General features: G+C 36.8%; 3 protein-coding genes across 6 annotated transcripts; 1 reads left to right on the forward strand and 2 right to left on the reverse strand.

Annotated features, from left to right (window-relative positions):
- Positions 1-207: 207 nt before the first annotated feature.
- Positions 208-6,612, reverse strand: LOC129368506 (thrombospondin type-1 domain-containing protein 1). Of its 2 annotated transcripts, XM_055043514.1 has the most exons (8): positions 6,532-6,612; positions 5,155-5,271; positions 4,035-4,429; positions 3,287-3,923; positions 2,661-2,822; positions 1,705-2,116; positions 1,088-1,607; positions 208-977 (listed from the first exon to the last, which is right to left on the reverse strand). In XM_055043514.1, the coding sequence occupies exons 2-8, from the start codon at positions 5,204-5,206 to the stop codon at positions 327-329; spliced, it is 2,829 nt and encodes a 942-aa protein (XP_054899489.1). In that variant the 5' UTR covers positions 5,207-5,271; positions 6,532-6,612; the 3' UTR covers positions 208-326. The 2 variants fall into 2 exon arrangements, with proteins under 2 accessions (XP_054899489.1, XP_054899488.1); XM_055043513.1 differs by lacking the exon at positions 6,532-6,612 and having other exon boundaries at positions 5,155-5,373.
- Positions 6,613-8,606: 1,994 nt separating this feature from the next.
- Positions 8,607-14,158, reverse strand: vps36 (vacuolar protein sorting 36 homolog). The gene is made up of 14 exons (XM_055044022.1): positions 14,008-14,158; positions 13,726-13,794; positions 13,318-13,388; positions 12,916-13,030; positions 12,709-12,798; positions 12,226-12,312; positions 11,890-11,922; positions 10,939-11,016; positions 10,643-10,777; positions 10,475-10,540; positions 10,289-10,353; positions 9,406-9,490; positions 9,221-9,297; positions 8,607-9,091 (listed from the first exon to the last, which is right to left on the reverse strand). Exons 1-14 carry the CDS (start codon positions 14,101-14,103, stop codon positions 9,010-9,012), a joined length of 1,149 nt encoding a protein of 382 aa, XP_054899997.1. The 5' UTR covers positions 14,104-14,158; the 3' UTR covers positions 8,607-9,009.
- A 246-nt stretch (positions 14,159-14,404) lies between these two features.
- proser1 (proline and serine rich 1) lies at positions 14,405-24,999 on the forward strand. Of its 3 annotated transcripts, XM_055043842.1 has the most exons (13): positions 14,405-14,969; positions 15,044-15,109; positions 16,199-16,267; positions 16,459-16,553; positions 16,664-16,757; positions 16,927-17,037; positions 17,352-17,453; positions 18,250-18,328; positions 18,553-18,645; positions 20,523-21,035; positions 21,636-21,858; positions 23,770-23,914; positions 24,010-24,999. In XM_055043842.1, the coding sequence occupies exons 1-13, from the start codon at positions 14,925-14,927 to the stop codon at positions 24,121-24,123; spliced, it is 1,749 nt and encodes a 582-aa protein (XP_054899817.1). In that variant the 5' UTR covers positions 14,405-14,924; the 3' UTR covers positions 24,124-24,999. The 3 variants fall into 3 exon arrangements, with proteins under 3 accessions (XP_054899817.1, XP_054899815.1, XP_054899816.1); XM_055043840.1 differs by having other exon boundaries at positions 20,523-21,858; XM_055043841.1 differs by lacking the exon at positions 18,553-18,645 and having other exon boundaries at positions 20,523-21,858.
- Positions 25,000-26,783: the final 1,784 nt, after the last annotated feature.

Genomic DNA, 26,783 nt, shown 5'->3' on the forward strand with positions numbered 1-26,783 from the left:
TTTGATACTGCATATGTACAAATTAGAATACACAATCCCTGCCTGAACAACAGAACACACCCCAATTGTTACTGTAATAAGCATTGAGACTTCACAGCATTGTTGAAACTGTAGATTTACAGTTGATATAAACCTTTTTTTTATTGCATTTTGAAATCTATCACCAATCTAACTGGTGTTTAACCTTGCAGAAGGGTGAACGTGTTCATTATACCATGGAAATATTAAAAGTATAATGCATTATAAATGTCAAAGAGTTAGTTGTTCTATTTGTTCTTTTAACATATAAAAATTGTTAACAAAATATTGTAAAAATAACTGACTTTCTACTGCTTCTCCTGTACAAAATCTGGGGAAAGATCCAAGTCCAGCATCCTTTGTTCCGCCTCACTTAGCCTATACGGGGAGCCACCGCTGCTGCTCTGGTCTCTAGACATTGGCAGAGAGTTGCACCAATCTTTCCTTCGATCAGATGGTGAGACATTAAAGCTGGAGCTGCGCTGGCGTCCTTTGGCTCCAGAGCAGGACTGAGCCTCTTTCAGTTTCCGGGCCAGGATGTTCCTTTGGATAGGTGATGGGCCACGGCGGTTCCAGTTCTGCTCAGCCCGCTCAGCTCGGTCTACACCCAGCTGTTTCACCTCATGAGACCAAGGATGTGTAAGGGATGGACCGCCAATCCCTGAGACCAACTCTCCACCTATGTCTTCAGGGTCTGCAAGCCTCTTTCTTTCACCTCTGCCACTAAAGTCTTTAGCATTTTTCTCAGATATTGAAATATTGTTAGTGTTTGTTCCAGTGTGCTTGACTTGACTATTATGTGCTGTCCCCATCCAAATCTTCCACTGCTCATTACTCTGAGGCTTGGTAGTACTCCAGTCTGAGACTCTGTGTTCTGGAATGGGATAAGATGGGTGAGGCTGTCTCTCCCATCTTCCTTTGGTCCAAGAACTTCCTTCTGGAAGCGTCCGCGATCCCACCTGAAAAGGACAATGTGGAATCACATCTTTATTGATCTTGAGTCAATATATTTTAAAGTACATAAACTGGATAAATTTGAGGTAAAAAGTAATAAAGATGGGTGGACGACCTGGGTCATGCTCCTTTCTCTGAACTGCGTGGACTGAGCTGAAGAAGTCGAAAGCAGTTTGGTGTCACTAAAACTGGAGGTTCGTCTGAAGTTTGGATTCTTGTGGAAACTATTTGCCGATACTTCATCTCCTTCTCTCTTAAGACTGGGCATCTTGCTCCTCTCCACCATCTCCACCCAGTCAGCTGTGCGGTCACGCCATTTAGAGCTCCTTCCAGAGACAGAAGGAGGACCCAAAACTATCTCCACCCTTGGACTCAGTCTGTCTGATGTGACCCCCAATGTCCCAGATAAGGGAGTCGATGTACAAAAATGGCTGTGGTTGACATTGTCCTGAAAACCCAAGGGAAGGGCAGAACAAGCAAACTCAGTAGGTGAAGGAATTGGTGAGGTGGTGGGTGAAGCGCAGGTCTCTACCACAGTATCATGGACAGGGCTTGAAGAGACATGGTACAGCTGTGTGGCCTCTTTTAATCCTTGTTTCTTCATCTCTTTCAGCTGCTGCTGAGCCAAACGATAGCTACAAAGAATATGGTGTCTTGTTTACTAAAGCTAGATGGGACAAACATAATTAAACACTGATAAAAAATATTGATAGAAAAAATATGTAAACATACCCAAATATTGGTGGCAGCACCTTTTGACCTGTGGGAGATAGTCTTTCTGGATCCTGTGAAAGTGATTTCAGTGCCTGTGGTGAAAGAGGCTGCGCTCCGAGCGAGGGTCTCTCTTTTTGGGAAACGACTGCCCCAGATGGGCAATGACCATCAGAGAGGCTGGGCCTTGGGAGACTATGGCCACAGATGGAGGCCTCATCTGAAAGTTTGCGTCCACCAGGGGAATGAATGGAGCCTCTGTGAACTGAGCTACACTGAGGGGTTTGGCAAAGCTTTCTCCACACAGTCACCACAACTGTTGCCATGATCACTGCCAAGCAGAGGGAAATACCCAACACCACAATCATGTTTCCACCAAGCGGGGAAGCTCTCACAAGTACAGAGGGAAGAGATGGAGATGGAGAAGATAACACTATGGAGTAAAAGGAAAATAACATAATATTTAAATTAGTTACAAGGATATAATCAAGTATATTAAATTCAGCTCTATAACCACTCTGGCCTCCAGGACAGCGGTTACCAAAGTTGGGGTCAGGACACATAAAACATGTTTTTTATATAACTGCTACAGTAGTAAAAAAAAAAATAAGAAAGAAAAATGAAAGATAAACATATGTTTGCTTCTTTTTCATGCTCATCTACTCAAGTCACAGCATTTCATGTTTTTGTGAAAAGTATTTTCATGAATTATTGAGATAATTAATTAAAAGTATGTAAACCTTACAGGCAATATAATTTAATTTTGCATCATAGCTGAGAAATCTTATTTTAATTTGGTATTTGTATTTTCAATTTGATTCCAGTTTTGATAACTCTAATAAAATATAGAAGATGTAACTTTAATGTAACTAAAATAGTTTCAGGCAATTTTCTGCCAATAAGGTATTATAGAAAACATGAGAACCACTGCTTAGAGAAGACATATTTGTGTAAAACATTTATTTAACAGCACTTACTATCACAGTCTTCCAGGGAGCATAGAGATTGTTCTTTCATCATGCCAGTGCACTGCGTGCCTCTCACACCAGAGGGCAGCAAACACTCTCGAACCCTTTCCCTCACTGCCTCTCCACAGGTCGCACTGCAAACACTCCATGGGTGCCAGGGTCCCCAAGACTCTGCAACGCAAAATTAAACACACATATACTGTAATTATGATATTATACCTCTTAGCCTCCTCTGCCTTTTGTCATGTTGCAAACATAATCCTTAATGTATGTTATTTGGGTTTTATGTGCTCAACCAACACAAATTAAGTCAGTATTTTTTTAAAACCACCTTTCCGTCTAAATCTAACCATAATTTGTTTGTCCTACGTTTCTATCAGATTTCGCCATCATAAGATTAATTTGCATATATATATATTTTTAACGTATCTTATAATCAGTCAAACTGGATGGAAAACGTCTATTTTTACATTTAAGGTGATTACAAAGTTTTAGAATGACAGCTTAGTTTTGAGCTGAGCTAAATATTTGCTAAATATATATTTGCCTTCTGCTGACACTGTAGATCTACAAAAAAAGAGAGAATTGGTTACTTATATTTCATAAGGCAACAAAATCATTCAACTAAATCTCACCTGCTCTTCTGTAAACCACCAGACACGTCTGTGCTGGACTAGGGGATTGACTGAAGTTGAAAACAAAGTGGAAGCAATACTTATTTCTTCCTGGGTAAAAAACAGAGCAGTTGAATTCAGTCTTATTCTCCCCTTGTGTCAGCCAATTAGATGCAAGCACAGAAGAAGATTGTTCCTCTGGTCTAAACTCCATCGACAGTGAAGTTAAATCACCCCCCCTTGCGAGGCCTGCATTATACAGCAGTATTTTCCCATTGACATGAGTGCAAGGTGGGGATATCATCTTAACAGTCATTGTGCCCATGCAACCACTTTTATAAGCATTGGCATTTTCCACCAGTAGTTTGTAGGAGAAAATACGGGACAGATAGAGAGGAACAAAGCCCTTCACTTCTTGTACTGTGTGAGGGGATCGCAGAGCCACTCTTAAGAAGTCTCTCTCAGTGAACGGGAAAGCACAGGGCAGCTCAACACTCTGCGAACGAAGCGGCTTGATTGGTTTCCGTGTTTGAGCACGAACTTTGTCAATGGTACTTCGTCCGATCTGGTTGTACTCCATATAACTCACTTCTAAGAAGAGGGCAGAGTCAGTGCCTCTGGAGCAAGCCTGAAAGTATTCATTAGTGGATAACACAACCTGTGAATAACCAACAAAAGAGAAGAATGCAAATTATTGTTTTTTTTCTGACTGTACAACAGTAAAAAGGCAAAAAAATTGCTTGATGCACTAAATTTCTGTTTGTTTTACCTGAAAATATTCAGAGTGGTTTCCTGCTTTCTCCACAGAAATATGAAAAGTGGGCCACTGTACTTGCAGTTCAGAGCTCCACCAGGAGGCTGAATTTTCTGTGCTGCTGACATCTGTTCTGTTAGCATGAAAAACAGTGGTGATGCTTGTCTGCCTCAGCAGGAACCGGAAAGTTCCTGCATGCAGGAAGCAGGAACAATCAAACTCCTCCCTACCAACCAGCTGGTTGCTGGGGAGGGTCCGGGAAAGAACTGAAGTATTGGTTTCCATGTTGACCAGAGAGAGGCTCATGTTGGTGACGGTGTTGTTATTTGATTTTGTGCTAAAGTCCACAAATACACTCCCATTGCTAAGGGCCTCATGGAAAGAGGGCCAAATACTGAGCCCTGCAAAAGCTGAAAATGAAAAAAAAGCAAAGAAAAAGATATTGAGAATTATTCTCTGTACCCCTGCATTGTTGGTAAAATAACTGAACTTTGCATTCTAAATATAAAAATATTCTATAAGATTCAAATGGACAAACCAAAAATGTTTTCATCAGATGAGAAAAAGAATTAACCAGTTGGTCACAACAGCAAGAAATATGTTTGAAGGAGTTAATAAAAAGCGTCAAACCCCAGAACAACAACAACAATAACATCAAAAATATCTACAAAATACAGTAGAATCATCATTCTGAAGTTTGGTTACACTGTTAGAGGTCCTTGTGCATTGATGAATGCCTACAAAGAGCAAGGGCAAGAGCAAGATAAGGGAACATTTGGATTATGCCATCAACTTTTACATCTACAAAAAAATGGAAATAGCAAACCTATATCTAATCAATTCAAGCTAGCAAATGTTAGAAAGTTTCATAAAAAATAAATAAACATTCTTACTTAGTATCTTTCAATCGAATAAAGATGGAGCAGGCAGAAGCTGACTCTTCTTTGCAGTGCATCAATTCATCTGCACAACTTTTTTTTGTCCAGTTCAGCATATCTTTTCACTTTATTGAATGATAGACTGAGGGACTGAACATTTGTACTATGATATTTAGATCCTTTGCATTTTAGACAAAAAGACCCCTGCATTTTCAAATAAACACTATAATAAAGATGAAAGTCTTTGTGACACTCACCATATCCTATGAGCACAAGAAGGAAGGGCAGCAGCAAGACAGCCTGTGGCATTCCGATGTCTGTTTCTCTTCTTACTTCCACACCACATGACAGTCTTACTCAACCATTGTTCACATCTATCAATCACAGATCAAAAATGTAATTGTTTAAAAAAAACCACAACCATTCACAAAGGCTCCAATCTGACATAGAAAAAGACATTGAATAGGGGTTTTCTTTCTACTGAGCTATGGAAAACAGGAAGCTCATAGTATGAAACAACAAACACCAGTTTTCTGGTTCTTTAGGTTGGTCCTCCTCTTCCTTTTAAACTAGCAATGGGAATAAGGAGTTGTCGTCACAACCTAGCTTAAGTTGTTTTGGAGGGCTTTGTTCAAAACTAAGACCATAGTTCTATTTACGGGTCACTGCACACATTTTTGATTTGTGCGCTCTATTGCTTAAATAAAGTAATTTATCTCAGGCACAGGTGGTCATTTTAAGCCCCAGACAAAAATAAATGTCACATATAATTGGAAACACAGATTGAAAGGAAAGAAAGCAGATATATATCAAAACTGATATTGTCATTGCAATATTTATCGATATTATCACCATCACATGGTGCAGCCCTAAATTATGGTATTACAGAATGCATCATTTTGTATGATAATAGCAGAAAGAAAAAAAACATGTTTTAGCAGAATTCAACGGGGCACTTTCACTGAGTAACAAATTATGTGGAACTATATAAAAAAATACTAAATCTATATTTTTGCTAATCTTTGGTAACCGCTGTCTTTTAAAAATAGTTTAAATGCCATATAAGCTCATAGTACTATGACATCTGTACAGTTAGTTGAGATTCCTTTATTGATATTCTTAAGTGCACTTTTTAATCAATTAAAAGAGCAGGTGGAGTCTGTTCAGACAATGGAGTAAACTCTCAGGCAAAAGTACTACCAAAAAAATTAAAAAGATACTCATACAAAAATAAATTTACAAATAAAAGTATAAAACAATAGCTGTAAGTTCACTTTTACTGCACGTGATTATACTTGCAACTTGGGTGTTGTGAGAAAAACAAAAACACGGACTAAAAGATATTAGAGGATTAAGTCTAGTACTGCAATATTAAAGTTTTTTTTTTCTTCAAAAAACGTTTAGTTTTTCTTATGGAAACAGAACAAAAGGTACAACATTAATAAAAAAATATATATATTTAGCCGACACACATTGAATTCCAGGAGCTTTTTTTAGTCAGACTGCGTTATGCAGCTTTATTTCTTTTAAACAGAAATAATCGCTTATTTATAAATGTAAGTCATACTATTACGCGTGAGCTCTTGTAAACATAGTACGTAGTGCTCGAAACTAAGTAATATTGTTGTACTTACATGTCTTGTTTGTGAAAGCCTACACATAATTTCGTTACAGTTTCTTACGTACAGCAGGGACTGCGGTTAAATAATGTTTCCTTTCAGCCTGACAAAACGTTTCTCCGACATCCAGCGATACTGAAGCCCGAGAGCGTTTGAGCTGAAGAGCGCGTGCCATCTGCCCGTAGCCACTCGATAGTTAGCAGACCGCATTGGTTTGATGTTTCCCGGGATTTTATTTCTATTAAAAATAAAACCAATTACTGTCCTTAACTTCCGTCCATCCGTACTTGAAATATAATGTTGATAACGGATCATTACTGGATAATGAGACTATAGTGCCACGATCCAACTTATTTAAATAAACTATTATAGGATAAGGATAAGTGCCATGAAATTGAAATAAATAAACAAATGTATTCACAGGTCAGTTTATAAATAGCTACACTTAGATATTTCTCAAAATGTGAACACATTGTGTAGTTATTTCATCATTTAACAATTTCATAGTTTCAATCAATACATTAAATAGTTTAAAAGATGGCTTGTGAGATACTAATCTTCCCTTCAGTCCAAACATCTGCAATCATACCAGGAACAGCCCTGCCAGTTATCTATTAGATCATCTTTATGGGCAAAAGGTGTTGTGTAGTTTATCACCAGAGAAATAGAGAAATTAAAGTGAAATGGCAAAACTTTGCCAGAGGAAGCATAATTTCTGAATCTATTCACCAACTATACTAAAAAGACTTCAAACAATGTCACAAAGATATGGAAGAATGCATTTACAACTAGCATAGAGCTGATACTAGCAGACTAACTAAAACAGCTGTTCCCCTGCTTATCAAATATGCCACTTATTTGACCATATATACAATTGTTATATACAATGCTTTAAAAAAAATCTATGCATTTATTTATTTGTTTTTTTCATAAAAGTGAATCAACAACTTGAGAGATGATGCATGATTGATTTAAAACCCTGGAGATGGAAAAAGTCCCAATATATCTGAATATATCTAGAGTCAATGTCCCATTAAAATTTTCCCTAACCTTCACACTCTTCAACATACACAAAATCCATTGATTTGAAAGTTGTTCTCATCGTTTTGCCTTCCTCTAAAATAAAACTAGAATGGCTCAGTATTTCACATAAAAACAGAAAACCTCCTGTTCAAGAAAGCAATGGCCAATGCTAAAAAATATTTAAGGCATGTGTAGCACATAAGTGGTCAAAGTAGCAAAACATTTCAATAAAAGTCTTATTCTGTCAAATTCTGCATATGCATTTTGACAAGTAATAAATAGTAAGAAAATTACATTACATTTGTCATATCACAGAATAGTTCTATCAGTCCACCTTGCACTGATAAAGCAGAACAAGCAATATCTTAATATTTAAACAAATTTGTATTGACCTACTTGCCTCAAGCCAGATTTCCTGAATGAATTGAGCTCAACTATTATCAATAAGTGAACCACATGGCAAGCTAATCTAATCAGTTTCACCGACCTTCATTTTTCCTTCAGTGAGTGCAGGGGAAGAAAAAAAAACAAAACAGGAAGCTTCTCTGGGGATGAAACAGTTTACTGATCAGCTCAGTTCACAGCAGGGACAAAGAGTGATCTGATTCTAAGTTCCAAAAGCTCCACACAGATCAAAAAATGATATGGCAATTGACTGGTAAGCATTACTAAATCCTCCTATTTTACAAATGTATTAGTTTCTCTGCTGTAAGTTGATGTAGGACATATTGTAAAATGGCAGCTTCCACTGCTAGATAATAAAATGCTTTGATTTATGTTTAGTCACAAGTCTGTTTAATTACAAGTCATAAGGGGTAAATACAGAAATATCTTGACAGAGGTCATTTCAAACTGACCCGTTTTCTAGGAAACAAGCCAAATTGGAAGAACATTTTACAGTTTTATTAAATTATGACCTGTAATGAAAATGATGGAACAGAAGTAACTTCTTCTGATAGACAAGACTGAAAGACAAAATATCAAAGACGAAGTCAAGTAACATGGTTCGTTGAAATGCTGCACATCCAGAAATGCTTGCACATTGTTCAACAAATAGGACAACAGCAGAAGTTTCCAACAATTTATTATAAAAATGTGTGGTTTACTTTGGAACAATGGATCAAGATACTAGAGGCTGCAAGAGTTTCATAACAGTGTGCTAGCTTGAAATAAGCCTGCAGGTAAATCACAAAGACAAGAAAGTGGAAAACATACATCAAATAAACAGAAAGCATAAAGTACTTCTGTAAAATAATGTAAAATCTTTTCCTTATATACAGTATTTAGAAGTGATTTAGAAAAACAATAATTAAGACAAGAACTTTGCCTCACAGATTAGGTATTCTTAAAAAACAACAACAAAAAAAGCAACAAAGAGGACCCAACAGCCAAGTGTCATCACCAGACAGACTTCATCATGTATATAGTTTTTTATGTTCATCCTGTATTCTTAACATTTATTTAAACAGATCAAAAACAGTTTGGGTAAAATCTTAAACCCTCAACAGAGTCATCCCTACAAAGGTGGCCCATCTTCTCGGCAAGCAGCAACCTGAGAATGAAAAGCACACAGAACACATATAAAAAAGAGCAAATGTGCAAAACTGAGAGAAAAATGTTTTTAAAAACTATCGACTGTCAAACATAAGACATAGATGATGACTATTTCATGTTAGCTTACCGCTCCTTAGACAGAAGAACAGAAAGACCCAAGAGCTTTGCAAACTCCTCTGCTGTCAGGGAGCCTTTTTCTGTCACCTGAAATTAAATCACAAATCACAATGACAAAGAATAAGGGTAAATACCTCAAATATTTAGTAGATAGTGGAACAAGCTACAATATGATGTTGAAAGGTTGAAACTCACATTGTCCAAAGCTGAGGCTATCATTTCCTCTTCACTGTGAGACTGCAGCTGGACCACCATCACACCGCTGTCAAACACACGCAGTCTACACACAAGACAAAAAACAAACAAACAAAAAAACTTCCTTCAGTGAGAGCGGAAAGCAAAGAAATCGGTCAGGCATTGAGAGCAAAGCTAAAACAAATACAGACATCAATACATAACAAATATACACATAAAATATGCAAGAAAGCCACTGTTTATTAATCAGTGCAACTGGATGTGGGAAAACGTGGATCATCTTATAACAAGTTGAAAAGAAGTGATTGATCAGGACTGATATACAGAATTAAGGCATCTGATCTAAACATATAAAACATGGCAACAACTGAAACAAGAACAACAAAAAGAAGTTAATGACACAAAAATATCCTTTGGTTTCATTTCAAGACATCAGATTAAAAGAGGCTTTTAACATATGGATTTCACACTATGACTCAAGAAGATAACAATTTTGAAACCCATGTTTTATCTTCCTTAACTTCACAAGTCCTCTGTCAAATCCCAGTAATTTGCATAGAGGTAACTTCTTCTGATAGAAGTTACACTTTATTGAAATGCAAAGTTTAGATTCACAAGGACCAGTTACCCAAAACCAATATGGGAAAACTTGGCTTTTGTTATTTTAAAAAAAGAAAAAAAAGAAAAAAAAGAAAAAGAAACACAGGAAGTAAAAGGAAATGACAGCTGCGGAAGCCTGGACAGACGTTCTCACAACAGGAAGCCAGGCAGGAAGAGCCTGGTCAGCTTCGTGCTATGCTAAAAACTTAACCTGCTCAGCATCTAAAGGAATGTAACGCACACAGATAATTCAAACAATGCAATACAAACAAGTCAAACTCACCTCAAGGGTAGTTTCAAGGACTCAAACATTTTGCAGGCGTGTAGCAAATCTTCAGGAGATAAAAGCTGGGGGAAAAAGAAAAGAAAAAAAACGTAAGTATAGATGTTTGTCTGGGGTATAACTGTACAAATTGCCAACTTATGTCACATGAAGTATCAGCTGACACGATCAACATGTGAGCATCACCTCCATCCCCCTGGCACGGTTGATGAGACAATACACCTCTGTGAGAGCCATCATACCGCCACGCTCCTGAGATGGCAGCATAGAGAGAGTATGAAATTTATGCAAGACTCGCAAGAATAAAACTTGAATTTGTTTTATTCTTGTGTAACAGACAGATGAGACACCCACCTCTAGAGGAGCCTGCAGCATGTCTCCCAGTTGCTTAGCTAGCTGCATATGATAATGAGTACCAGATCCATGTGTTTCCCTCGTAACAGGGTTAGCAATGCCCATGCTCAAGAGGTAAGACTTAAAACGAATTGTCTATGAAAAGAAACATAACTGCAGATTCAAAAAATGTTGCTGTGAGCATCCGAGAAGTAATACGGTATCTGATTCATATTTAAGTAAATTTGAAAAACAAAGGCAAAAACTTTAATTTTTAAGAGTGTTACTGTATCTGATGTTGTTGCTGGTATTCTTACCTCATCCTCTGTTATATCTCCCTGTTTGTCTTTAATCTTGTTTGCAATAGATCTGGACAACTCCACCATCTCTTTGGCCTGCCAGTAAGAGAGTCATTTAGGATATCACACTGGAGTTTGATATTGATCAAGAATATGCAGTCTTTTCACTTGTCACTGAAAATATGCACATCAAAAGTATTCCTACCCCTTTAACCTCTTCAAAATGTGTCATCTAACCAAAAATGTGTTTTATTAAGACATAACAGGATTGTAACCAACACAAAGGAGTTTTTACCCCCATGCAGGAGAAAGAAAAATGATACATGCTAATGTGCATACACATGCATTTAGCCCCCTTTAATCGAATACCTCTTAATAAAGTACACAGCAACAACTGCTTTCAGAGGCGATCTAATTAGTATAATATGCTGGACATGTCAGGGTTTTTGAAGCTTAAAAAGAAGGATTTGGAAAGAGTCATATGATGCCCCTTTTCCAGTTTGCTACAAGCTACATAGGGAACATAACAAACATGTGGAAGAAGGTACTGTGGTCAGATAATATCTTCAGGCAAGAAGAAAAACTGACAATAAATGTAACTATGAACACATCATTCACATGATGAAATATGATAATAGTATGGTAAATTTAGTTAAATAGCCCAGATATTTCACAGAAAAAAAGTCCCCTAAAAATGACTACACACTCTCTAAATGTGCAAAACTGATAAAGACATACCCTGCCATTGCCTCAAAAGATGCTTTTACAAACTATTTACTCAGGATGGCTGAAATCAAATGCATGAAACATTTTCATTTGTAAAAATTGTCACAATTATTTTTGTTCTATAAAATTCTAATAAAATACATTGACAGATTTTAAATTCAAGGGGTATGATTACTTTTGCAAGGTACTTGCAGATAACTTCCATTATATATATGCAGGAAAACACAACAAAAGCTTCCTTACCTTCACCATAAGCTTACTGAGGTCCTCAAAGGCCTAAACACACATGAAAATCTGTTGAAGCTTCAGATGTTTACAAGATTTCATAATAAAATACAAATATTTTACAGAATACTCTATTCATGACTACAAGACAGTTAAAATGCAACTTTCATGTTAGCTTTTAAATTGCAATTCCTCCATATCATTGCCTTTAGTAGCTTTGATATTATGTAAATGGCATTATATATTATATGATGTCAGGATTTCATTTCTGTCTTCTGAGAGAAATCAGCTGAAAATATAGAATCTCAATACCGTCATTCCTTTGCTTTTTTCTTTTTTGTTTTCAGAGATTACCTCAGAAATGTTCTTGTCTGTTTCTTTCCTCTTCTCCTCTATCTTCCTTTCAATGCCAACAATTCCCACTGCGCGTGTCCTTCCTGTCTACATGACCACAAAGGGAAAGAAAAGCGCACACAGTTAAACAGTAAATTCAACAGCCGATAACTATAATCAAAGACAAAGAAACATAACAGCAGAGAAAACTCCCTGTATTTTAAAATGTTAAGGGAAAATGGTGGATTTTATTTAACTTTACTGGAAAATGACTAATCTAAGTTTGTTTTAAAAAATATATGTTTAATTAGCTCAACTAACATAAAACAATTTTTAAAAACACTGCCACCCAGTGGTAGTCTTTTAAACTGGTCACAAATATCTGATTGAATCTTTAAAGCCATAAATTTGCAGCAGGACGATCCCCTAGCTTTTATCTTGCAGTCTGGAACAGGGTTGTGATTAAGATAAATTCAGAAGGATGTTGTTTGTTCAGATTCTAACCTGAGGTCCAGTTCCTGTTGAGATGGGTTGTGAAACTGGCGTATTCTCCCACCTTTTCTGGGTAATCTCTTCTGTCAGTCTCCTGTAAAACTGCAATTAAATGGTATGGCGTCAGTTCCAGTCAGGGAATCAAGAATAGAAAATCAAGAAGAAAGTGCAAAGATTAAAAAAGAATGAGTTCTGAAAACTGTGTGCATGTGGGAATACCTCAATCTGCCCATGTTCTTTAAAAGACAGCTTGATGAAAGAGTACTTGCTGTTCTGGTATGGACCAGGCTCCTTGTTGCCAGGTGATGGATGCAGGTGGATTACTATTTTTGCACTTAAAGGCACAAATAAAACAATTAGTCATTGCTTTTGTGAATAGATTTAAGTTGTGTGACACTACTGAAACAGGATATATTATTAATGATTAATGATAATCTTTTAATCACTGTCTTCAATCTATTTTTGTATTTTTTTCATAATGACATTGCCCCTACCACTCCTCAAGGGTCTCTCAGTCATTAAATTAAGGCTAGGGATAAGGCCAAAAGTATTATTATACCTTACTATAACAATGGGAACAGTTGTTACAGTAAACTAGCTAACTATCCAACTTCTGTGTACCTCTTTCCTATTCCTCCAGCCTGCTCTTCAAAGAAAATAATCTGAGACAGGGGCATGGCCATGCAGCAGTCCTGACAAATGGAAAAAAGAAATGTACAAGTCATAATTTGAGAAATCATCGAAAAGTACTTAACTACAATGAGTTATAAAACAATCACCTAAAACGTTAAAGCAAGTAAATGAAAGTATTTTAATTTAGGGTGAATGTTGACCAACGTTTTGGTTTCATGTTGGAAGTTACATGGCAAAGGAGTCTACCACAAGTAAAAGCACAATAACTGCACATCTCATATCCGCAAACAAAGGTGCATGTGTAAACTGTTATTTTATGGCTCATTTTTGAGACAAAGATCAATTTAAGATGAACATGAATAACCTTTGCTTTATTTGTTTTTAAAATGTCCTTACGTGATTCTTTCCGTCCCTCCAGATCAACCGATGTGTACTCAACAAGGCAACTCCAACATCCAATTTTGCCTGGTCGTAATACAGAAAGCAATTTTTCATTATAGAAATAATCTTAACATGTTTCGAGTATGAACAGTTTTATAGACGTTTTTTTCCCCAATGCTTGTATGTATAATGAACAGAGCCTGGACTCACTACAATCTAATTTACATAATTTTTTCCAGAATTTTGCGTCTGTTTTGGTAGCAATACAAAAGCTCCTAATAAATGACAAAACGTTACCTTATCATCACCGTCATACAGTCTGACACCTCTCTGCTGTATCACTAAAGTTTCGTTTATTTCTAAAAGCCCATTTGACCACGAAAACCGGTCCATTTTTTTCTTCTAGGAAGGAAAAGACCAAAAACAATATATTGCTCCTTTGCAAACACCCGTTCTGTATTTACTTCCTGTAAGCTGTTTAAAAGTCGCCTGCATAGAATCACTAATATAGCTTTACGTGTAAAATATATATGTTGCAGAATCCATGCTAAATTTCTATGACTTATATTACAGGGTGTGTTTTTCTCTTATTAATTGTTAGCTACTGTTTAAAAAAAAATCTAAATCAAATGTTTGCGATCAGGTCCCTCACGGGTGTCCTTCCGTTGTTGACGTCCTAGCGCCAGCTGTCAGCAGCACCAGCTAGCTGAACTTGGGCCGTTTCTTGCACACTTCATTCAGATTTCAACGATTTTTATAAATGTGCTTGCAACGGTTGAAATTTTATTACGAGCCTGTTTGAACCAAACTTGGCTGTACGATCGGCCACAAATTTGTTTGTGTATTTTTTATTATATCTTTTTGTCGCGTCGTCGTCTCGATTTGAATAACTGTAGCACGCTAGCTTGTTGTTAGCTACAGCCACATTTGGTTCTGCTTTGCAGTCATATCTCCTATTTGGGAGTCATTGTTTACTGTCAAAGTTACTTAAGGAGTATTTTAACCATGCAATTATTAAATATTTCACTGCACTCGTATAATGTCTTAAATCTTGGTTTTAGTAAAAAATGAGTTTATGTTACAAGTCGAGGAGCAGAAAATAGATTTTAACCTAATCGTATCCGAATGCCTTTTATTTTATTTGACCTCAGTTGTTGTATTTTAAATATTACGTTGACCTTTATAGTTGTATTGTAATCAATAAAAAATCAAACATGGACAAGAAATCTTTTGACATCGTCTTGGATGAGATAAGAAAGGTATTAAATGTATGTCTGATTTGTAATAGTTATTACTTCGTCAACAATATTGTTTACGGTCTACGTTCTTTCAGTGTGTCCTTACGGACCAGCGAATCAGAGCCATAGAGCAGGTTCATGGATATTTCTCCAGTGAGCAGGTAGGTTACCGCCCTTCATCTTTTTAGCATGCCATGGTTGCTTACTGCCATACAGTTTGTATGGCAGTAAGCCATACAAACTATTTTACTGGCAGGCTGATCTTGATAGAGTGGATATAGGGTGATGTTGTTTAAAGATTTCAGAGGTTTGTCAGGAACAGCATCAAGAAACAAATTAAACTGCACAGAGGAAAGAGTTGTGGAAAAGCTTAAAGCAGAATTTAAATGGCTTAAACAATATCTTAAGTTTTGAACATCTCATTGGACAAGTTAATACATAATCTAAACATACAAACATTATTGCATGATTGCAAACTTACCAAGATGTGGCCATTCCTAGCTCACGGGCCCCAGCACAGTTAATCTCCATTATGGAAGAGTAGCAACACGGTAGACAGTCAAACTCCTGTATCAACTTTCACACATGCAATGTAGGAGATAGTAAATGTGGAAAAATGTGCTCTGGTCAGATAAAACCAGAAAAATTTTCTGGCCTCATGTCACCCGAAGTGCACCATCCCTATCGTAAAACATTGTAGTGGTAGTGTCATAAAGATGTGCTTTTCCTCTGTAGGGATAAGGAATCTAGTCAGAGAAATTGGGAGGGTATATGTGGCTAAATACATGACAACTGTAGAAGAAAGACTGTTAGAGACCATGGCAGATTCTAAATTATATGTATATATGTATGACAGAGATGTGAATCCAATTGAGAATTTGTGGTAACACTTGGACATTGCTGCATCCCATCTGAATGAGCATGAGCTATTTTGGCAAAGAATGGGCAAAAAGTTCAGTTGATGTGTAAAGTTGGTACAGAAATGCCCTAATGACACGCAGCTATGATAATAGTTAAAACTGGTTCTAAAAAGGATTGACCCATTGACCCAAGGAGGGATAAATATGTAATTCTCCAGCCATTTCAGATATTTATTTGTTAAAAAGTTTGAAAACCATTTCACAATATCCTTCTGTGTAACCGAATCTATTATATTTCATTTTACCGAAAGTATTATATTTTTTGTGTTTTGTTGTTCCAGAGCTCTCTTTAACTTCATTAGTTTTTAATAAGGTACTTAATGTGTGCAGGTGATGGAAATCCTGAAGTACTTCTCATGGGCAGAACCGCAAATCAAAGCAGTTAAAGCACTGCAGCATGTAAGTAGGAATACTTTTGACTAAATCAGGCTGTGCTGCTCATTTTCACTGATTAGCCTCACATCCCGCATGGTCTCAGTGCTCCCTGTACTATAGCAATCTCTCATCACCAGGGTAGCAAGGCATGTCTTAAAAACTCTTTATAAAATGGAGGCCTAATCTTGTATCTTTTCGTCTTTCTGTTACTTTAGAAAATGGTTGCAATTCCTACAACCAAAGTTGCAAACATTCTGAACTGCTTCACCTTCTCCAAGGACAGACTTGTTGTCCTGGAATTAATAGCTTTGTGAGTACAATTTAAAATGCCATTTAATGTGATCAAATGTTGTTTGTAAATTAGTGTGATTTTTCATTTGAATGGTGGTTTACTCACTAGGCATGACTGTTTCCATACAGGAATATTTTGGATGCTCAGAATTATCGACCAGTGGAGGATCTGTTCCGCATACACGCGTCTGAGAAGAAGCGCGCTCGCAGGATATTAGAGCAGGTGAGTACAAAGAAAAATAAAAACCAAAACAGTTTATACTTTATCAAGAATTACTTGTTTTAAGAAAAACAGTGGCAGCTGCTTTGAGAGCCAAATGAGTTAAGTAATTTATCATTTAAAAAAATAAAGTACAATTTTTTATAAAAAACCCATGTCTTTGTCTTGTTAGGTTTGTAAGGTTGGTTGCAAGGCTCCTGTAGCCATGATCTCATCCTGTGGAATGATTCCGGGAAATCCATACCCTAAAGGCAGGCCTAGCTTGGTCACTGGCACTTTTCCCGTGAGTTTAAACAATATTTAATAACTGACTTACTTAAATATAATTTATATGAAATGTCTGTATTTATATTAAACTTTTGTGACAGCAGTTCTGCTACAATCTTTTCAATGCACTGCATAGTCTTGTTTTGTTTTTCCCCCACATATGGAGATTTTTATAAAATGCCATTTTATAACATGCTTGCTGATTAATTTTTTTAATTGTATGAATTATTCATTAAAAAGAAGAGGTAAACTTATTTGAGTGAGGTTGAATGTTTATGTTTTTTTTAAGAATGATCATTTTTAAATATCAGATTTTGCTTCTAACCTCAGGGAATCCTTCCAATTAAGAAAGACAGTGAGAAAAAAGAAGATGGCTCCAAGAGTATGGAGGGGAAAGGAATTGCTTCCAGGATTATAGGACCTTTCAAACCTGTAAGTCCAGAACTGATAATGAGATGTATGTATATGTATACTTTGAAATGCCTTGCTGAAATGTGCTATACAAATAAAATTTGATTGATTTGATTGATAAGTGTCAGAATACAACACATTTTGTAATGCGGTAAAATCTGATTGCGCAACAAGTTTTTATTTTCAGAAACTATGTTGCCTAACAATTGTCGGTGAAACAAATGGCACTTGTTGCTGTGGCATTGAGGCAATCTCTAAAAGACACACCTTCTTTTTATTGTTTTTACTGGACGTCAAGATGATGTATCAGTCACAGGACTGATATGGACCTGTGACGATATGCTGAAAGAAATTTTTCTTTTTTTTTTCAATTTTGTTGTTTTTTTTAAAATAAATAGCTTCTACTTTCAGTGCATCAAAAAGTATGGTGGAACTTTCAATCTGTCACATTGCATTCACAAAATTCGATGTATTTTGTTGGTTATTTTAAGACACATATCAACACGAGGTTGTGAATAATTGTGAAGTAGTATGTGTGTGAAGTAGTAGTGATAGGACACTGGGTTTTAGTGCTTTTTTTGTTTTTGCTTTTTTACAAATAAAATAATTTGGGCATTTGTATTGAATAAACATAAAAAAAAAACAAACGTTAAAATAAACTGTATTGCAACACCTAATACGCTACAGTATGTACCAATTTGGTGACTTCTGAAGGTTGCCACAACTTCAATCCTGAATCTCAATAAAGTACATCATATAGTACAAGTTTTGGTTTGTATAATAGGCTTTTATAAGTGTTTACATTTTTTGTTCTTAGTTTCCTTCAACTTACAACCCTCATCGACCTGTTCCTTACCCTATCCCACCCTGCCGGCCTCATGCCACCATCGCACCAAGTAAGAAACAACAAAACAAAGCACACGTCTCATCAGTGTAACCTACTTTAGAATTACTTTGAACATCATGCAGCCTACCCGTAATTTAAAAACAGAATGCAGTCGCAGGGTGTGTTTTCTGACTGTTACTCTTGTATTGATCCTGGTCCATTTGGAAGCTTATTTTGTAAGTTTGTGTCACACTTGTAATGCAGACAACTTTAATATCTGCAACTGCTACTTAGGTGCGTACAACAACGCAGGCCTTGTTTCTGTGGGAGGGGTCATAACAGCCAACGTGCCCCCTCCCCCCTACCACTCTTCTCACAAAATAGCAGGTACGATTCCTTTAAGGCAAGTTGTGCCTAGACTCTTTCTGAAGCTTGCAGCTTACCTTGCTGGCATGCTGCTCACCTGTGCTTCTTCAGTTTATCAGGTAACTGATTTCAGTTTAACCTTGGTTGGAGCGCATTGATTGACCAGAAAAATACTACATTTTGCAACAAGTTCCAATTGCTGTTTACTATTATTATGTCATTGTTCTTATCTATAAATTGTGGGTAAATACTAGGGATGAGCAGTGATATCTTACACTAGATAACATTCTAGAGCATTTATGGCTATAACAGAAATAATGAAAGTCATTATAAAAATATATATAGGAATATATTTATATTTTTCATCATATACTATGATGAAAACTATATTTTAAAAAATCCACTGTAGTGTTTCTGGCTTTGACTGCAAAGCTTTCTAGCTTTGCAGTCAAAGCTAGAAAGCTTTAACATGCCTATTTTTTTTTTGCAAATATATTAAACATATTAATGATGACAAACTGCCATCCCAAGATGCCATTATAAGATTATTGAAGTGCTTTGGAACTAAGCTTATTTAAGATTGTTTAAATGTAAAAAATAACTTCACCACATTATTAAATAGGAAGCCCAACTTCCAACACAATTTCACAATTTCAGAAACATATTTATGTAATTAAATGTCCCAAAACATCCATGAATTTGAGTCAGAATTTTTGAGTTGTAAATGTATGATTCTTGTATGCAAATGGATTTAGTTTGAATTGTCTATAATTATATGTACTGCAGCATTAGTTATTTTAGGTTTTGAAAGCACCATTGAGGAAATGTCAAGGCTCGCACTGGCTACAGTGCTCCATTTTCAGATTCTGTGCCTTGGAGAATATCTGAGGTATTTCTGTTATCTGGTCAGAGTATACATTTTTTCTTGTGAGAATAGGTTTGGGTTTCTAAAGACAAAAATATATTTAAAGATTTAAACTTGGCCACTTAGTATTTTACTCTTTAGAAGTATCCTTTCTTTTTCCATTTAACATTCATTGCTTGGGGTAGTCTTTTATTTTAATTGCAATATTATTTTTTATATTGGAATTACAGCTGGGTTTCCAAAAGAGTTGGTCTGTTTTGTAAGATGCAAAAGAAAAAGATTTGAGATCCTGTATTTCAATGAAATTACACTTTTGATATCATCAAGTAATGATGATAAAGGATACTGATAAATAAAAGAAACAAGTTTTTCGTTTTTTGAAATTACAAGTTTGTAATTTAGTTTCATAATCAAAAGTCAACAGCTGATGATCAATACGTTTAGCTAAACAAGTGAGGGTGGACATGCACTGTTGGTGATTTTCAAGATCCCACCTCTCACTTAATGACATCTAAAATAGACTGCCCATTCCCTGCATAACAGTAGAGGGAAATTTGAAGAGTTCAGTGATGGCTTTGCTTTTATTTCAATTTTACAAGACATTCCAACTTTGTTGAAAATACAGCTGTACATTCTCCAAACCCTTTGGGGACATCTCTTGCTACCAAATTTCTCTCATTTGGTTTAACTGAAGCATTTAAGGTTAAAACCACATATGAGAAGAGTTATTAGCTGTGATAAAAAGTAATTTAAGCACAAACCAACCTGAAATCTTGATGTAGATATTTCCCCAAAGGTAAGCTGGAGATGCCTTTTAAAACTATTATTTCAAATACCCATAAAAAACTGCATGTAGGAATGCTTCTTTGCTATTCCTCCTTGCTTTTTTCCTTCTTTTATACACATTATGCAAATGGTTTGGCTTATTTTAATCTTAATTATATACATCACAACATAACTGACAGTAGTTATTTTTCAGATATCTTAATTATAAATTGAATCTAATTTTTGACAACCTCTATGTTATTTTCAGGTTACACCAAACCTGGGACTCCACAGAACGCCACACCTGGAGTTAACAGTGGGCCACTTCTCATTCCTCATGGGTCCACTCCTTCTACCCCTGCCCCACCCCAGGCTTCACCTTCTCAGCCACCTCCCCCAACAACCCCAATTACACCAGTTTTTCCTGGGATGGTACCTTCCCACAACTTGAACACCCCCTCTCCTTCCCCAGCTCCATCTCCATCTGTGATCAAAGCTGGACCGCATACCCCCAGTGGTCAAGTCACACCTACGTCTTCGTCTGTCATTAAAGCCCACACCCCCTCTGGGACTCCTTGTGGAACTCCTGTCCCAAGTAATGGGGGTTTTTCCTCTTCCCCCTTCCATGGCCTTTCTCGACCAGGGACCCCTGCTGCCTCTCGTAGTGGCCAAGACTCCCAGTCGCAGTCAAATTCCATCGGTTCAGCTCAGCAGAGGGCTTATTCCCAGTCTACGGACCAGCAGTCAGGGCCCAGCTTCTCCGGCATGCATCCACAAGGAGGTAACCCAACTGGTTCGGTGATCCGAAGTTATACCCCTTCCCCTCTCACTCCTGGATCTTCTACTCCAGTTATCCCAAACTGTTCCACCCCGGGACCCAGTCCAAAACCCTCCCCTGCCCACCCAGGCCAGGTTCAAGCTCAGGGTGTTGTGGCTGGAACCCTGAATAGACACTCTGGGGGCAGCAACAGTGGCAGTAACAGCCCCGTACCCTCAGCCTTTAAGGGCACATCTCATTCTGGTACGCCGTCGGTCAGCCCACTGGTGACACCTAGTTCGGCACAGGCTGCCCTTGCACGTTCTTTGGGTCTGACCCACCCCTCAGGTTCTCCTCAAGTGTCTCTCCCTACTCAGGTTGCTATTACTGGCCTCCAAGCAATGTCTGCCAGCCCCGCTGCAACTCATTATCCAGGTCTGTCCCCATTTCCAGCGCTGTCTTCTTCTCTTCCCTCTGCCACCATTCCTACATCAGTGCCTACAGTTCCTCCCTCGACCAATCATCCACCGTCTTCTGTCTACCAGGGCTTAGCCCCTGGCGCTGCCCCCTCTGCAGCCTCACCTTTTGCTCTAGGCCTCACCTCTGCCCCCTCTATATTCCCAGGCCTTTCTCCTGGGCCTAACCCCTCGAGTTTTCCTGGACTGGCTGTATCAGGTGGGGGTGGCACGAGGAGCCCTGTGTTGCCTTCATTTATGGGACTATCAGGAGCCACTCCATCCTCAGTTGCATCGGTGGCCCCGCTGCAAGCAGCTGCTGTTGGCGTTCCCTCTTCATCACCAGTGTTACCAGGGTTTGCATCTGCTTTCAGCTCCAATTTCCAGCCAGGGTATGTGAACTTGATTTTTGCTTTGATGTTCACACCACAATATTTTGGATTGTTAAAGTTTTATCAAGGTTTTAACAAAATACAATTTAAATTTACAGTTTTACTGCCAGTCTGCTGACTGAAATAAGGCTCACAAACTTGTTACATAATGGTGCTTAGAGGACAAATTCCCTGCTGGTGCAGATTCAAAGTCCTCACGTATATTTTAAAGATTTTAAATTTTACATCAAACACTTTTTGAAGTTTAAAGTATTTTTATCAAGGTGATCTAACAATTGCTTGAGTAATATTCTTTATTCTTTTATTATTATTTTCTAAGCAAAGGTGAAAGCATTATAATTACAGGTAAATTGTAATCTGAGAGGAAAGGCAAATATTATGAGTATTGTGTCCCAGCCAACACTGTAAAAATTGATTGCGTAGCAGCCCCTGGTGCTTGCATGTATCATGGTGCATGCAAGCACCCATGATGCTTGCATGCCCTGGGGTTAAAACATTGCAGGTCTTCTCTGTAAAATAAAATAGTCAAAGCTTGCTTCATCTTTCATCCATTCTACATTGGAGTGCCCTGAAATGACATCAGGATATGTTGTCTTCATCACAAAAATATATATTATTTAACTCAAAGTTCTTATAAAAAAGATTTTCATTTAACAACAGTAACAATTAATATTTAAATAAAAGCATTTGGATCACATTATATATTTTGTTTGTGTAAGAACAGTAAAACATTAAAATCCTTTTACCGGTACTTTTAATCATACTGTGATAATCTCTTCCTGGCCTCCACCAAACTAGAACATGTCCATTATGTCATATGAGTTTAATAATCTCATTCAGATTGCTAGGTAATATGCTCATCAGCTCATTTAGTTTAAACAAACATAAAGTCCAGAGTCCTATTATACTTGCTTTTTCATCCATTCTTTTTCTAGTAATGGCATAGCACAGTAAACAGCTGATAGAATTACCACACAATGAGTGGAAAAATGTGACATTGATTTCCACTTGCTTGTAAAGTCAAACCGCACGGGTATCATAAATTCTGCCTATCAATTTTCCACCACTGTTTTGCATGACAAGCCTAATGCTTCCCCTATTCTGTGCAAAGTTCTCTTGTGCTTTTACTCTAGGATTTCAAGCATAGACTATGTCTATGTTCTTTGCCAGCTCGGCAGAATAATGACTGCCAGTTATTTTTAATCTCAGAGGCAGAAGCGTAACCTTTTGATGCCATTTCATGTGGTGAAAGAGCAGTTGTTCCCTCAGGATAGAGTGACTAGAAGCCAACAATTAATGTGAAAAAACTGAAACAGAAAAAAATGTGCTGCCATTATCAGTTTTCAAAAATACCACATTATGCCATCATACAAATAATATTGTGGTTACATTGTAAATCATGATCTAATAATTTTGGGAAAAGATAGGTTTGCATCATGTTATAATGATATTTCCTCATCAGAAACATACCTAGAGTGTTTACTTCAAATTTTTTATGCATGTTTGAGAAATCTTTAAACCTCCCTTGGTATACATTCAAAACACATAACTCTTTGAACACTTTTAGTGACATGATGCAGTGCAGATTGAGGTGTGTTTCACTGAAGCTGAGAATTAATGTGTTAACCTGTATATAGTGTATATATTTGCCTAATGGGAAATATATACAATACCGGTAAACAGCCATAACAGCATTAGGTATTGATTGGCCTTAAATTTTCATATTGTACATTTATAAATTACACACAGGTGGAGTCTGTGTACAATTATATTAAACTGTGTTTATGTGATGGAAAATAAAACATGGTTAAAAATAGCTTTCACACACTATCATAGAGTGCATCTATAACATTTCTGAGGAAATTGCAAGCTTTTCCCATCAAGCACTCATGAAGTATTTATGCATTCCAGTTTGAGTGGTGCGCTCCAGGCTCCTGGTGGGAGTGGATTCCCTGGCTTGCTCTCCTTCCCTCCGGTACCAGGCTTCCCTCCTTCTGCCTCTGCTGCTGCTCTTAGCGGCCTCCACAACCCATCAATGCCGTCTGCTCTACTTCAGGCATGTTCCATAAAAACAGTATGCTGTGATCAAAAGTATTTGACTTTCATTTTAATAGACTGTTATAAAAACTCAGCTACTTTCTTGTGTTTCAGGCTCATCCTACATCTGCACTAGAGAACTTTCCTCCTCAACCCAACTACCATCCTGGTCCTGGAAACCCCTTCCCTCTCCAACCAGGACTACACCCCCAATTGGGCTGGCAGTGAAACATGCAGTTCGATACATTCAAACGTAGACCCTGAACCCGATGCTTTGCCCCTCCCTGTCCTCTTTGGAGGTAATGTGTCACTGGCCATGAACCCTCAGGACTTCAAAACAGCACTGTTGCATTTCTGTGTGTGTTACAGAAGAAGCGTCTAAATTGAAGAAACACTAGTCTGGATATGTATGGCATACTTGTAATAACTAGTAGGTAGGAGTTGTAAATATCAGCAATGAAGTTGTGAGGTTTAACACATAGATTGTGACTAGTTGAAACAATAGCTTTGACTTGCCTGATTTTAATAATTATTATGAACATTTATTACAGAATTATGCAAAATATGACAAATGTAAAATTATTGCTATCATGATGAACTGTTTTACATGATTCAGCAGGAAAGTGAACAGACATAAATTCTGTCGTTTGCCTGTTATTACAATGTGAACTTACCACTGACCTGCTGCTTATGAAATGGATTTTTAGGGGAATAATTATGATGTTTGCGCAGTTTTGGTCAGTGTAATGTCCAAGGTCTTTCTGATCAGGAAAGAATGTGTTTGTGTGATATAAAATATCCCAGGCCTGAAAAGTCGGGAAGAGATATGAAATAACATTTGCAACTAAGTATTGAAATGCCTCAGAGTGGACAGTTCCTGAACACACTCCTAGGAATCCAGCATGAAATGAGCCAAGAGATCTGCACAAGTCGAAGAAAAGGACGCCATTTTTTAAAACATCCAAATAAACACCAGTATATATAAAATCCTATGACAGGCCTTGTGACCGTTAAAAAGAAGCAGACTTTCTGTAATGAAACTTGTAATGAGTACACAGATGTGATAAATAAATCTCCTCCCAGTTGGCCTGATTAGAGCAGAGAGATTCGGGTCCTGTGTGATGATTTATCTTTTATAAGTTTGCTACTTTTTCACTCTTCAACAGATTCAGTCTTGTAAATATTTTCTGTTGTATGAAGAGTGGAACTTTTCGATCTTAAAAATTGGTTTTTGGCAGCTTTGGTCAAGTTTTTATTTTATTGTCATTCACTTTTTTTTTCTTTTTTTTATATAAACTTAGTCTGCATATTCCTGTACTGTAACAGTAATATTTGACCAGATACATCACATAATGTAGAACACCAATGAAATGCTAATTTATCTCAATAATTCAATTAAATTTGATTGGATTGAATTAAATGATTTTCAAATAAAATACATTTACTTTCAAATGAAGAAAGGAGTCGCTCTTTAGCTTTGGCAGGATGCTGTCATCATTGTCCCTGGTTCAGCAGTGGGTGACCTTACATGTGACAATTGTAGCCTATGTATTGGGTGTATCTGTCTATGTCGCGGCTGTTGAAACATTTACCCAAACCCAACTGTGTATGAATATCACCTAAACTTTTAAGTGAGTTTTGATTCACAACCATCTCAAGGTTTGCAGCTGAGTTTCACTTTTTGATTTGATTAAATCATTTCACTTTATGATCAGATCATTTATTGAGAGGAATCTGAACAGTTTATGTTCCTCACACACCTGGTAATACAAGGCTGATTGATGGGTTTATAAATTGTTCATGCCATTTTTTTTAAATAAAAGGAACAAATTATATTTATTGACTTTGTCATGCACATACACAGTTGACAGATTGTTTTAAATGATGAACATTTTATTTTGGATTTGTCATATTTGTATTTGCATATGTTCCACATTTTCTCAGTGATCTAGTTTCTGTTTGTTTTGCATTGACTGACAGGGCACCCTTTAAATAAAATTACCCAACCTAGACAAAATATAAAGTACAATATAAGTTTTTTTTATTTTTATTTTTTTTATCTGAAACAAGTACGTGTTGGACCACTATCTATATCTCTGTCTTTTCATTATTTTTTTTATTTATTTTGAACATAATGGTATAAAATCACGCACATGAACAAGGAATGCAAGACACATTTTTAGTACCACAATAATCTTAACATGGTCAAAAAGGAGTAGGAAGAAGTAAGATACTCCTTCCCCATAAAATCATGCTATATTTTCAGATGGACCCTCATTATTGAATCAAACTAGAAAATAAACAGGTTAATTAATTTTCCATTTTATCTGGATTTTTATATTTCTATATCGATATACCCACACACATCATTAAGTTTGAGTTACTCCTTAAGTTATATCCCCCTTTTCTTTCAAAAAACATGTTCTGTATATGCTCAGGTAACAGTTCATTTGATGCCTTAATCATAATTGGAGCAATTTTAAATTTTACCATATCTTAAGAATTCTAGATTTGAAGAACTTTGGGATTATGTGCTCATAAAAACTGACATTAAAGTTGATTCTAATGGCTGGTTTCTGTTGGATACTCAGTGGTTGTAAGGAGCTTTTGTAATTAATTCCCCACACCTCTGAACAATATGTTGCAAAATCAGAGCTATAAAGAATATGAAGTGATAAATTATTCTGAATATGTCTAGTTTTAGCCAGGACTGATATGGTTATACATAGTTTATTCTGGAAATGTTTAATAGGAGGTTTCCAACTGATCTTGTCATCTACTATTACACAAAGAAACTTATTAACATATATATACCCATTCTAGAGTTACGTCCTCGATCTGAACTTCAATTTGTGTATTTTTGTGACAGTTTCAAAAAAACATTATTT

The sequence above is a fragment of the Poeciliopsis prolifica genome, unplaced genomic scaffold (genome assembly GCF_027474105.1).
Source record: "Poeciliopsis prolifica strain line A6 unplaced genomic scaffold, Auburn_PproV2 SCAFFOLD019, whole genome shotgun sequence".
NCBI lineage: Eukaryota > Metazoa > Chordata > Actinopteri > Cyprinodontiformes > Poeciliidae > Poeciliopsis > Poeciliopsis prolifica.

Bases quoted from the DNA above. Each gene is read 5' to 3' on its own strand.
- LOC129368506 (XM_055043514.1), bottom strand. From the start codon at position 5,206: ATGCCACAGGCTGTCTTGCTGCTGCCCTTCCTTCTTGTGCTCATAGGA. The intron at 4,430-5,154 runs GTGAGTGTCACA...TTTCATTTTCAG, and splicing joins TCTTGTGCTCATAGGATATG to CTTTTGCAGGGCTCAGTATT. The intron at 978-1,087 runs GTCGTCCACCCA...TGTCCTTTTCAG, and splicing joins GAGAAAGGAGCATGACCCAG to GTGGGATCGCGGACGCTTCC.
- vps36 (XM_055044022.1), bottom strand. From the start codon at position 14,103: ATGGACCGGTTTTCGTGGTCAAATGGGCTTTTAGAAATAAACGAAACT. The intron at 10,541-10,642 runs GTGGGTGTCTCA...CTGCCATCTCAG, and splicing joins TGCTGCAGGCTCCTCTAGAG to GAGCGTGGCGGTATGATGGC. The intron at 9,092-9,220 runs GTAAGCTAACAT...TTTCATTCTCAG, and splicing joins GTTCTTCTGTCTAAGGAGCG to GTTGCTGCTTGCCGAGAAGA.
- proser1 (XM_055043840.1), top strand. From the start codon at position 14,925: ATGGACAAGAAATCTTTTGACATCGTCTTGGATGAGATAAGAAAG. The intron at 16,758-16,926 runs GTGAGTACAAAG...TTGTCTTGTTAG, and splicing joins CTCGCAGGATATTAGAGCAG to GTTTGTAAGGTTGGTTGCAA. The intron at 21,859-23,769 runs GTATGTGAACTT...TATGCATTCCAG, and splicing joins AGCTCCAATTTCCAGCCAGG to TTTGAGTGGTGCGCTCCAGG.